The 13,700-nt window shown below is 35.5% G+C and overlaps 1 protein-coding gene across 1 annotated transcript; it reads left to right on the top strand.

Annotated features, from left to right (window-relative positions):
* Positions 1 to 10,106: 10,106 nt before the first annotated feature.
* Positions 10,107 to 13,432, top strand: LOC124633915 (E3 UFM1-protein ligase 1 homolog). Its single transcript, XM_047169286.1, has 6 exons — positions 10,107 to 10,330; positions 10,683 to 11,665; positions 11,743 to 12,184; positions 12,324 to 12,782; positions 12,894 to 13,105; positions 13,240 to 13,432. The coding sequence occupies exons 1-6, from the start codon at positions 10,248 to 10,250 to the stop codon at positions 13,356 to 13,358; spliced, it is 2,298 nt and encodes a 765-aa protein (XP_047025242.1). The 5' UTR covers positions 10,107 to 10,247; the 3' UTR covers positions 13,359 to 13,432.
* The last annotated feature ends 268 nt before the right edge of the window (positions 13,433 to 13,700 follow it).

Here is a 13,700-nt window from a genome sequence, read left to right as displayed (position 1 = left end):
GGAGAAGAAAGCCGGAGGAGTGCAGGCCGTAGAGATAGACTTAGAGTATTTGTGCAGGCTGCTATTTAAGGCCTCTGCCTCGAATTTTGCGGGCAGCGGGGCGGCAGCGGCGGCGGCGCGGGAGCGGGGCGGGCAACGCATTCCTGTTCTCGAAATTAGCGGGCAGATCGCGCGGCGCTATAGCAGTGTAGTGTTGTGTTCTGTTGTGTTTGCTGTTCCATATGGGTGTCCTCTCAAAGATGGCCGAAATAATTAGCTCTTGCACGTCCGAAGACATTTTGATACGTCACAAAAAAAATGTATAACCAGGCCTCTGTCACTCGACGTACTTGCGCGCTATAAATGCCTACCGCTCGCTGGGTTACCGGTAGCCCCACGCGGCTCAGGGCTTTCAACAGTCACACGCGCCGCGCGCGCTCCAATGTTATTATTTTTATTTCGTGGTACGTTATGCTGTTGGTTTTTATTAGGTTGTTTAAGCTACCTAACAAACTGATGGATTATTTTGAGTTGTGTTGGTTTATATGCGACTATTGTAAGATTTAGAAACATTTTATATGTATGAACTTATCTAGTAATTCTATTTTTTTTTAATAAATTAATACTTATCTACTTTATGATTTTAACAACAGAGATCATTAGGTACTTATTTTACTTTAGATACCTACTTAGTTATATGAACTGTATTGTGAGTTTTGTAGCTCAAAACACATCTCGAGTGTAAGTAGGTATAGTTCTGGTCCAACTTAATGACGACTCGGAACATTACGTTGTTTCGCTACGCAGAAACCAATTTTAGGTATGTATCAACACTCGACGGAGTTGTACCATATGGGGTATGGCACTTGTGCTCGAAAAATAGTTGGAAACCGCCTTTGATTTTGACGAAAGCTTTACTTAAGTACTTACCTATGCTTACGTATTAGGTAATATTTAGTAATATGTACCCATACTCCATTTTAGTAGGCAATACAATAGTTAACTAAAGAAAAATATTCTTGATATTACTTTTTATTTAAAAACTCAGTTTTAAAAAAGGCTATCTTAAAATAAGCGTAACTTTGTTTTCCTACTTAAATATTAATACATTGTAAGAAGCAACCCTAAGCACGGCGACGGCACGGTTGCGGTCACTGAACTGTGCGCTATCGCATTGGAATAACAATCGAGCGCTCGAGCTTTTAAGGTTCATTTTATAACGCAGCTAGGAATTTGTAGGTAGTTGGGGAACTTGTAGGTGCTTATAACAGTAGGTATGGACTTTTTTGTATGGAGTGATTTATCTGTTACGTAGTAACTATTATATAATCTGTGGTATAACATTATGCCTACAATGCAGACGCCCAACGCGGGCGGTCACCGCTTGACTGGAGCGCACCGCTCGTTGCCCGCCGCCGCACCGCTCCCGCGCCGCTGTATTCGAGGGCCGTTCCATTTGATTATACGCGTAAGATCCTGCCGCTCCCGCGCCGCCGCCGCCGCCGCCCCGCTGCCCGCAAAATTTGAGGTAGAGGCCTAAAGCAGCTTGCATTTTTCTACTGGTAGCGGGAAATTCAAAGTTTTGCTGTAACAATATAATTAAATACTGACTTTTTATCGATAACTTACGATTTTAACAAGATATTATAAGCAACGGCGGATCCAGGGGGTAGGTCACAAGGTCATGACCCCCCCCTGGGCCAGGTTCAGGACCTGAAGAAAGACGAAGAGGACCAATAATTGAAATGGTTAAACACGATGTTTTATGTTTTTGTTATAAGTATAAGATAATTTTTATTCCGAGTGAATAGGTAGATACCTACATAGTTACAGGTAGAGTAGTTTTGCTTAAGAATTCGTGCTCGCAACGCTCGCTCTCTATTCTTTATTTACCTAAAAGGAGGAAACGGGATCATGTTACTAAGAATCCGCTGTCCGAGTTGTCTACATTGCATGCTGTATCTTATGCAGGGCCGTCTTAACCTATGGTGCAGGGTGTGCGAATAACCCGGGCGCCTATCAGCGGCGCCGCGGGACGCCCCACCACCAGGAAATTTTGAAGAAATTACACACGTTCGATAAGGAAGTTCCACATTGTATCATGATACTGACAAAAAAGTCGCCTTCGCTTTGTTGGATTGATCATTTTGATTATTTTTAACTTTTAACATCCTCCAACTAAGTGAAAAAATTCTAGCTCGCTACGCTCGCGAGTAAATGACTATGTCTGTACTGTATTTCTGATTGTTTATTATTTTTATTGACGCACCGGAATCAACGAACATAAATGGCACTCGCTCTAATCACAGTTCCTTTTTATTTGTACGTAATTCCCAGTCTGATTTGTGAGTCTTCAAACAAATAATTTAAAAAAGTTCGCGCTCGCAGCGCTCGCGGCTACTTGTTGCTTTACAATGAACTTAAGCAGGTGCTTTTTTGTCGTAGGCTCAAAAAATTTCGCGCTCGCTTCGCTTGCGCAATATTATATGTACCTTGCCTTGATAATTTCATAAGTAAAATATTGCAAAAAAAATATATTAATGGAGTCCTCAAAACAAAACAGTTTGCGCTTCCGACTGCTTGTTACTTTACATCGCTTTTTAAAACTTATGAACTTTTTGTGACCCAAAATTAAAAAAAATTGCGCGCTCGCTTCGCTCGCGCAATTTTTTTACAATTACCTTGTCCTGTCTCGACTTTCATAACTTAAATCTGGCCAACAGTTTGAGCCTACAATGATTTGGAAACATTTTTTAAGTCCCTCACAACAGTATCAAAAAAGTAACTATCGTTCGAACGTATTTATTTATATGCCTTGTAAAGTACTTCGATCAATATGTACTACTCAAAATCTTTCAATAGATACATAGGTGGCGCTTGGGTGATGATTGCACCCAGGTGCTACATGAGCTAGAGACGGCCATGATCTCATGAACCCTTACCAATAGTAAGACAATTGAAGTTTTTACAGAAAATGCTTTACTGTTCTGTTGCTGCAATAAAAAACGTACGCGCCCTTTTCTGCGTATACAATACTTTTCAAACGTTTAGTCTTCAACCTGAAAAAATTCTCGCGCTTGCTATGATCGCGCTTTCTTGTATTTGTGCTGTATATTTGTTATACAGCAAGAAAGCGTTTTCATCTACTTTTAGTCCTCGAACAGAATAAAAAATTTCGCATCTGTAATTATGTCCAAGAACTCGCGTTCGCTCAGCTCGGACCATTTTCTACATAAAAACACTTTTTTAACCTTAGTTTTCGACCTGAACAAAAATTTTAGCGCTCGCTTCGCTCGCGCTTTTTTGTTTGGCACGTGTGTGTAGTTCACTCTGCTCGGGCCATTTTCTACATGAAAACACTTTACTTAACATTCGTAAAAATTTCGAGCTCGCTACGATCGTGCTTATTGTATTTATACTACTACTTTTAATATTAAAAGAAGGTTACGCTACAATATAACATTTTCTGTGACTTGACCACGACTGTGCGACCACCCCCTGGCGCCGAAGCTGGATCCGCCCTTGATTATAAGTCATCGTAGAAAGACAAGTATGTTTCTCTGCGTTTGTAAATCCTATACCCAAGGGCCTTGCCACAGTGGGCACTTACCCCACACTGGCATAGACTTGTAAAACCCCAATCCAAAAAACTGAGATGTTTTTGGATTGGGGCTCTACTTATAAATATATAAGTACATATTCATAATTAATTTCACACTGGACTTTCGAAACGAAAACAAAATGTTTTACTGTCCCTATCAGAAGCGTTTTATTGTAAGACCCTTATTCTTATATAGGTATTTCTTTTATTCGTAAATGCCCCTCAGATAGGGCAGTCGCTGCTTGTAAAGCTCTGGTACTCTGCTACATCCGGTTAGACTGGAAGCTGATCCCAACATAGTTGGGGAAAAAGGCTCGGAGGATGAATAAGAATAAGAATCTTTATTTGTATGAAACACGGAGTACATGATGATGGATGTTATACCCATGTTGTGAAGCCAGGCGCACCAGCCTCAGATATAACAGAATCATTCAGGTATTTTTATCATATTTTTATGCACGTTTTTTTCGTAGGTATGGCAGTTCCATTTAGTTCCGATATTCCACAGAGTATATTACAGCACAGCGCAGCGCGCTGGCGCTGTGCAGCTGTGGTACCCATGCATAGATATAATATTACTATATAAACAAGATTGCGCACGCTCAAAATATATATTTACGAAAATGAACTCTATCCTAACGCAATAAGGTACTAAATTGGTTGCATAATACACAGAGGCAAATCCGAGCCAAGAGGGATAGTTCGAACGGAGGCTGTTTGTCTCTTTCTAACACCTTGCCAGCATAAAAAAAAATGTTGTGATCAAAAGTTTTGTCTTCCCAAAAACAATTGAATCACTTATATTTTTATCTCATTTTAACAATTGTAAGTCAACAAATTAATAACAATCGCATTAATTTATTCGTATTTATTATTAAAACATAAACAACATAAATTTTTATTTTGCTTTTTTTTATTTTCTAGCGGTAACCCTGAACATTCTTGGCGCGTAATCAGCATTTAAAATTTTGTTTATATTTTTTTGTATTAAATCAATTTAAACTATTAAAATGGTGAAAAAGTGTTGCGTTTCTACTTGCAAAAGTAAATCCTATGGTGGTTGCAATATATCGTTCCACAGGTTAGCTAATAATAACATTTTCGTAAACCAAACAACTAGGGTGCCCATGAATTCTTGTAACGAGTCAAAATATGGGTGATGGATTTTAAAACTGTTGTACTATTGTTATAGCTTCCCAAAAAATGAAGAAAGGCGACATAAATGGCTCAGCAGTCTATATATGAAGTAGAAATACAAAAAAAACAGTTTGCACTTCGAATCTTCCTGCTTTTATACTGCTAATTTCCGCTAATTATTAAAAGCCTTTATTAGTATCTTAACCGTCAAATCCGTAGCGGACCCCGATTGGGGTCTGAACATCAATGTCACCGTAAGCTCGGTTTAGACCCCAATCGGGGTCTGCGAATGAGTCATACACTTTCCTAATTATTTACGCTCATATTTATTTTCTTTCCAATCAAACCGTATTTGTGAGTACTAAATAAAATAACTAAATAAATTTTAACTATTTTGACGCATTCAAACCTTTCATATTTAGCATCCCTTTAGTAATATACCTTTTGAAAATCCAATCGTAATTACCGGGAATTCTGATCGAACTCGCCATGTTTGTTTACATTTGTTGTTTTTTTTTAAATTTGAAGACGCATAGACAAGATGGCGACGGTGATAGAAGTTTTGCATCGAATGATCCGATTCGTTAAAATAAAGAATCGATTTAATAATTTTATATTATTTGATATTATAATATTACTAAATTGCACTTTTGTATACTATAATCTGAAAATAAATTAGGAAAAGTAAAATGACTTTATTTATTTTGAAAAAATGCTAGAAAATCAGTGGTAGAAAATACGTTGTAGCCGGAATATTTTTTTTTTCGGTTTTTAGGATTTCTGAAGACCGCAAATTTTGAAGACTTATTTATTTTTTCGGGTGTTTTATGTACAGAATTCCTGTAGTCCTGCCAAACTTAATGGCGGTTCGTTACTTCCGACTTTTTAACTGAGCGGCAAAGCTATTTGACGAGAGCTGTAGTTAGGTGTAGTTATCGCAAAATTTTATGACGATTTTATTGTTTGAAAGGGCAAATAGGTAGTCGGAACTGCTACTCGCTGTTCATCGAAAGCTGGTCCAAGATGGAAGAAAGATGGCCGCCGCTGACTTATTTTTCTTTTCACAAATCTGTCAATACGGGTATCAAATAAATTGCATTGACTAGTAGAACAAGAAAGATTATTTTTGACCGACAAGCTATAAAGAAGCGCGGGGTCGCTACTCCCCGTCATCCGCCTCAGATCCTCAGAAGTCCTGCGGGATCATTATATAGGATCAAAAATATTAAGTCGATGCCTAGAGGAATGAAGCAATTTTTTTTCGCCACCAAAGGACAATGAGCGTTTTGATCTACCTCTCCTCTAGCATTAAGTAATACATCAATAGAAAGCTTATGTTATATAAAGTATTTTCTTGTACGGCGGTGATTGTCATTTGTTAGTATTTAGGGAGTTGGACCATGTTTAGTGAAATAATAACTATGTCTAAAATCTACTGTAGCTTCTTAGGTACTGACAATTTGTTAGAGGTATTTAAGTACGAAATGTTCGATTTAAAAAGGCCTTTCCAGTGATATATAATTAATTACTAGAGAAGGAATCTAAGGACTTGAAACTAACTATCGATAAAAAACCTTAAACATGTTCTAACATATAAAGTACTAAGAATTGGTAAGTAGTATGTAAGTACAAAATGTAACGCTTAAAAAGACCTTTCAAATGATGTATGACTCATTACTAGAGGGGGAGTAGACCAACATTCAAACATCTCGCCCAATGTCCTTTACGCCGCGCAATGGTGGCCGAATCATTGTTGTGACTCACGCACACAAAAACCACGGTCTGCTCCGATAAAACTTTCCTGAAAGACCGTTGATGCTATCCCCGCACCCCGCGCGCCATTCCGGCGCGCCATCTGAATTTTATTCGAAATTTAAAATTCAAAGGACTTATAGGACACCCAGTATAAAAATTTTACCTATGCTAAAAACTTTCATAAAACTTTAATATTTTTTCTTCACAACAAAAACAAATTGAACCTATAATTTAAAATTAAGAAATAAAATTGAAATAAGTTTCTATTAAAAAATATATATAAAATTGGTATTCGATTATTTATAATAAACATCCGATTTAGGTATCGAATGCACACCGCTGATTGAAAAAAAAAATGTACTCTGTTCCAAACTCTACTTGACTTTGATCTTGTAAATTGTTCATTTTTATTGTGTATTTTATGTGCTGATTTTTTAGTTATGAATCATAAATAAGTGCACGAAATGTATTGCAACGGATTGAAAATGTTATAAATATGACGTTTGTGTTGTGTTTGAGAAAGTGATGCGATTATTTATTGGTAAGTTTTCACCAAATTTGAAATGCCTAACTTTTCGATAGACTTAGAAACACCGTAATTATTATCTATTTCTGAATTAACTGACCCCATTTGACCTTCGCCCGTTGTTGTCAAATAAGTGAGCTCTAAAGTTATAGTTAAAATACTTCTGATCAGGCATTACGGACTTAGAATTTATGTGTTGAAAGTTAGTACAAATTTTTGAGTTCCATGTCGCGATTCAAAATATCCCGCCGAATCAACGGTAAAGTCATATGTCAAAACCTTGTCGAGCAGAGGGGTTAAGGTCACAAACTGCGTAAGTTAAAACTTCAATACTAATCTGTGTTTAATAATCTTAGCAAATTCGGATTTGTCTCACATAGCTTAATCTCATAGTCACCCTATTAGAAAGGGGCAGACAGCCTCCGTACTAACTGTTTCACTCGGCTCGTTTTTTGGGTTTATATGCGCAGTCCTGTTTACTAATATTATGTCTATGTACCCATGTGGTACCATTGACATATATTCTAGCGATAGACAAGAACATCCATACAAATAATTTCATTGACATATAACTATAGGGACAGGAAATGTCACGAAAAAAACCTGCACACCTACAGTCTGCAGTAGTAACTAAAATGGCTGCCATTACTAGGGTTGTACCACTACCGGATTCAACAAATATCGATATTGTATTCTAGTTAGAAGTACGTACGAGTCTTACTGGGTGCATAAAAATAACCTAGTATAAATAATTTCTTCGTCATAGAACTAACTATCACATTAACTTCACTGATACTAATAACCTCAACAACATCAACCAAATGGGAGGAGTCATTTCTTCACCTTTGAAAAAAAAAAAAAAACACAGGCAAAGTAATTATTTATTATTTCAAATAGCCCTATGAAAGTTCTTTCACGTCAGACTAGTTGCAGGGTGCCAAAGATTCGGTCTTATGAAGAAGAATCCGCAAGAAACGCCATAAGTAGATACTGTCTTAAAAAAAATACAATAATTTACAATCGTTTTCAAGCTATTCAACGACTCCAGGGGGCCTTCTTTGGGTGTCTGAAAAAAAGAATATTCCTTTAATAACGATTGAACGGAGAGATATACTGTACTAATAATGTAATTACATAGGATTTGTCTAACAAAAAAAAAAAAAAAAACTATCTTAAGACTTACCAAAAATAATGTGGGAACAGAGTTGTCACGTAATCTTAAGATATCCAGTGTTCTATTAAAACAACTATCTTCAAAGTGAAGCGAACAGACAAACCAATATTTATGTCTGGGATTAATATTTTCCTCACCAATAGCTTCTAACCATTTTGTCCTTAAATCATTTCGTATAGGAAACCTGCAAAAAATGTTTTTTTAATTAAAGAACATCAAAACTTGAACTTATCTATACTTTGATTATTTGTTTGGATTGCATAGGCTCCGAAACAAGTTGACCGATTTGAAAGCTACACTTTACCCGGTGGGCATAGGCTATTACTGTTCGGGTACGGAATTAGATCCATCGGAACGCGAGTAATACCGCGATGAAAAGATAGTACTTAAGTAAATAACAAAATAGAGATGTTCTATTCAACATAATACACAACTCTGAGGGCTCAGTGTCTTAGGAACAGTAACTTCTGTTGTTAAAATTAGTAAAAGCTGAATTATAAAAGTGGATATTATATCGATACAGTTATGACAACTGTACAGCACTATGCCAATATGATATGTTATTGTAAACAACATTTATTTCTAAATATAGCTTTTTATACAGAAATAAACTTAAATATTAGTACTTTCACCATCAATTCATGTTTCCGTAACATATTTTTTATCCAATGTGAATTAGTTTATGTAGAATCTAGCAAAAACTGGTTACTATATAACCTGTGTAAAGACAATCCAGCTTGATTTTTGTGCTTACTTGCACCACACTTCACGATACAACACGTAGGCATACTCGTTGATAAATTCACTATTGAAATAGTAAAGTCTTAAAAGTAAACACGAGTGATTTTCTATAAAATAGCAAAAATAAGTCACGAAGAGCACCTATTTGACAGCACAACTACCATGACATATGTACCAGATATGGCACGCACCTACAAACAGGAGGATATCAAAAATAAATGTCACCATTTCACGCAACCACAAAAATATTGTTGTCCCTGTTCTCAAATATAATTATCTGCTTAGAAAGAGTGAGAGAGAACTATGTTGCATAGTTTGTTTCATATTTCGCCCATATTTATATAACTATAGATACGTCAATAACAACACAGCGTCTCCTTATAATTCTAAGCTCGATGAATAATTTACCCGCTTTTGTCGTCTGTTGACATCTCGATGACGTATTGTGACATGTAGTCATCCTCATTGATGTTAATTGCAGAAGTGTCGCTCGTATTTTGCCTACATTTTTCATTACTCAAAAAGTTTATATCTAAGTGAATTCAAAATCATGTAATATATCAAAAAGTTTATTTATATCTAATTGAATGCAAAATCATGTAATATATTAAAACCAGGAACAAATTTTTAGGGTTTTTAATATTAATTACGATGTTTTTTTTTCTTAAGAGGGCTATCACAAATTTTCGCGAATTTAATTATTTTTTATTGAAAGTAAGAACATACCATGACAAAGTGAAGTCTGTTTTCATTGATATTTTACCTACTGCCAGTTTTATGGCACATCTGTTTCTGCACGATTTTCTTAATCCATAATTTAAGATGGCGGGCGGGAACAAATTAATGCATATTTGTAAAATTGAATTATAAATGAAAAGTATGATATACAAGCGTTGTAATAGCATGAACAGCGTGTAATTTTACTAACTTGACTCTCGAATTAGTTTATATGTGTAAGTTTATACCTTGATATGTATTTTCTATTTTATAATTGTCGTTTCATAGACATCCATCTGACGCAGGTGTCAAAATCGCTCTGATTTGCCATTTTGGGCACTGCATAGTCTGCACTGCAGTTCAGTGTGGTAAGCTTTTTGTTCGGAACGTTCTATCTAGTACGTAGTACATATATATCGATGTGTGGTACCTATGTTGTTGGTATGACGTGTTTGACAAATGACAATGACAACTTGAAAAGAAATACTTGTCAAATGGAGTGATGTTCGTTGTCGTGTCAGCTTTCCGATATAATAATATTTTTAATTATATTAAATTCGTTAAATAATATCTCTATTGTAGCCGTACTTAGTTAGTAGGACTTTATTCTTCATACCATGGCGCCGTCTACTGACTGGGATGAGATAAAAAGATTAGCAGCTGATTTTCAAAAAGCGCAGCTTAGTTCGACGTCCCTGAGGTAATAACATGAATAATATTCGTAGGAATATTAAAAACCTCCAAATTATTTCGTTGTATGTTAATATCTAATGTTAAGATTGCATTGCAGTTCTATTTTTTATTCTAGATAAACTTTTCACAAGTATCTGTTCCATATGTTACAGACTTGAAGCACTCATGAATATTTAATATAGACTTTAATCTTGATTTCATTAATATTATGATTGTATGTATTTTGGCTGGACAAGCGAAATATCAGAAAAGAGAACAGTGCCTTGCTTGTTTGCTTGTATGATGATAACATGCCAACGAAGAAAGAAAATATAATAGTCTTATATAGTGTTGAATAATAAGTCGTTCATTGTTTTCAGGTTGTCTGAGAGAAACTGTATAGAGATTGTCACAAAATTAATAGAATTAAAATTAATTGATGTTATTTTTACTACTGATGGAAAAGAATATCTTACTCCACAACAACTTGTGAAAGAGATAAAGGATGAACTGTATGTGCATGGTGGTCGCATCAATACTGTTGATGTTGCTAAAGAATTAAATGTTGATCTGAACCAGATAAACAACAGTGTCGCAGAAATCGTTAAAGGAAAAGAAGTACAGCTGGTTTCTGGGTATCTGATAGCTCATTATTATCTTGAAAAAGTTGCAAGAGAAGTTAATGAAAAATTACAACTTCAAGGACAAATATCGGTTGGGGAGTTAACTCTACAGTACGACTTACCAGCAGAGTTATTGCAACACAATGTATTGGAGAAATACTTAGGTAAAATAATTTTTGGGAAACAAGATCCCTCTGAGCCGAGGACATTCTATACTGAAGAATACATCACAAGGACTAAGGCTAAGATTCGTGGAGCTTTGATGGGTCTCTTGAAGCCAACACCTGTAGCTGTTATTGTAAACCATTGCAACTTGTCTGACCGGTTGTTCTCGTCCTTGTTTGATCAACTGAATGCTCCTGGAGTGTTGACAGGGCGACAAGCTGGAGCTCTCTATGTGACATCATGTTATACAAAATCACAAAATGATTGGGTTATGAGCTTTTACAAGCAAAACAATTACTTGGAATACGATGCTCTATCTCGTTTAGGGATATCTGATCCCAAAGGTTATGTTAAGCGTACTTTAACAAATGAAGACTTAACTTTCCTAAGCAGTTGTGTAATTGGTTCACATATTAAGCAACAATTAGAAACTGCTCTAGAAGAATGCATATCTTCTAAAAGTTATTTGGATGTTGTTTCTTTGTTGCCATCTGTTTTAACTGACACTGACATAGAGAATGTTCTAGATTCTCTTTTGAAGAACTCTAAATCTACAATTCTATTTGAAAATACAGGTAAACTTGTTACACAATATTTCTAATTTTTGATAAAATATCCCAATATCAGCCTTAAAAACTATTTGTTTATTCAGTTTTCAGTAATCACTACATTGAAAATTTGAAGCAAGCCTGCATACCCATGACACAGCAAAAAGCTGAAGCGGTTGTGAAATCGGGTAAATACCAACAGTTCTGTTTGGAGAAGCAAATTAATAAAGCTGCAGAATTTGCTCAGACAAGTCATGTAGACCATAAAGCCGAAAGACGTGAGGAGCGTAGGAGAAAGGCTGCATCAGGAAAGGGAGGGGGTGGTACTCAAGGAAGAGAGACTAAAACCAAAGCTGTTAAGAAACATGCTAGGGGTAAACAGAATGCTCATGATTCTGACTCTGATGAAGGACCCAGCGTAACAAAGAAACCTCAAGCTCAGTTAGAGATTATTTCTGTTGATGATGTGGAAAATATAATCAAAGAAACTCTTGAGAATGAAGGTTTAGAAGACTTGCTGACTCGCATAGCAGAGCATTTGCAAGGGTAAGTAGAAGATTAAATTTGAATCCCTTTCATTTATAGATGCTTGACAGAATTGTGCATAACATGTTTTGAAATTATACACTTTTTGAGAACAAATTAAAGTTTATGTCATAATCACACTAATTGTATTATTTTTCAGGGGCCTCAACCAAACAGGTTTGAACATAGCTAAAGAAACCGCAGAAAAATTACTTCAAGATGCTAATCAAAACAGGAAACAAACACATACTTCTGCTCAAGACAAAATTAATATTTTGGTCAATGACATTAAACTTTATGAAAAAGGTTTAAAATCTTTGCCATCTGATCAGCAGTCACAATTTGTGAAATATTTACTGAAATCACTCGGAGGCGATATTCTCGCTGAATTCTGCAAATATGCTGCAAACCAATGCAATATTACAGTGCCAGCAGATGTTTTGACAGTAGAACAAAGAAACAAAATTATTAATGACCTATCAGAAGAATTTACTAAGCCACTGGTTGCTTTGAATGCAACATTATCTGATCAAAACATGGAATCATTCTTCCAAGCAGTTGATGTGTGCCTATCAGAGATGGGTATGATATTGAAGAAAGTTGACAAGAAGAAAGACAAGTTAGTATTTGACCATACATGGAATGTTTTTTAAATAACTTCTTTGTTTATCTACTTAACAGGTAACAATAATTTTAAACACTAATTAATTGAATCCCTTGTGGTTTCCAGACTCTTAATACAAAATCATAGGGAGAAGTTAATTTCGGAGCTTGAAAGCTGTGATGACCCAGCACTAAGTCTGCATATGGCAGTGTTGGCAATTTTTACTATTGTTACCCAAAGTATGCTGCATGCATCTGGTCGACAAGTACCCATAATCATATCATTTTTGAAAACTCATCTTAAAGAAGAAGACTATGAGCGACTACAGTTATGGCATGGTATGTAGTGGTACTTCAGTTGAAGTGGTATTTTAAACTCCAACTATTAAATTATCACCACTTTAATATATGTTCATATGGAGCTTATCAAATTGATTGATTGCATTCCTAAAAAAATGTAATTATGCTTTCAGAATTGGTGTCAAAATATTTGACTTCTAGTGAAGAAGACAAAACCGAAGTTGAAGAAAAACTCAGCCAAGAACTGCCTTTACTGAAAAATATGGTTCAAGAGATTAAAAAATATAAGTGAATCTTAATTATGTCACTTGTTTGTTAAGGGTTTGGTAACATCCCAAATATATTTTTGTTAATTTTAAACAATAAGTTTTTTTTTTATTTTTTTTACCAAAGTTAATCTTGTCATTTCCGGTAATAATATACCTTAAAGGCATATTTGATTTTTCTTACTTAAAGTTCGATTGTAATTAATAAACTATTTAATGCAAAATATAACAATATTTCGCATTGCATTTGAATTTTAAAAGCTTTCTGAGTAACGGAGAAATCCAAAATTAACTAGAGGTATGTCCTTATTGAGGTATATTATTGCCGCCAGCGATAAGATCACTCAAAAGACATTAAAAATTAGTAT

The sequence above is a fragment of the Helicoverpa zea genome, chromosome 10 (genome assembly GCF_022581195.2).
Source record: "Helicoverpa zea isolate HzStark_Cry1AcR chromosome 10, ilHelZeax1.1, whole genome shotgun sequence".
Classification (NCBI taxonomy): domain Eukaryota; kingdom Metazoa; phylum Arthropoda; class Insecta; order Lepidoptera; family Noctuidae; genus Helicoverpa; species Helicoverpa zea.
The sequence above is the reverse complement of the archived record's forward strand: the minus strand, read 5'-3'. Positions and strand labels throughout refer to the sequence as shown.

Coding starts and splice junctions, on each gene's coding strand:
- LOC124633915 (XM_047169286.1), top strand. CDS start 10,248: ATGGCGCCGTCTACTGACTGGGATGAGATAAAAAGATTAGCAGCTGAT. Junction 11,666..11,742: donor AATTCTATTTGAAAATACAG/GTAAACTTGTTA, acceptor TTGTTTATTCAG/TTTTCAGTAATCACTACATT. Junction 13,106..13,239: donor GCGACTACAGTTATGGCATG/GTATGTAGTGGT, acceptor TTATGCTTTCAG/AATTGGTGTCAAAATATTTG.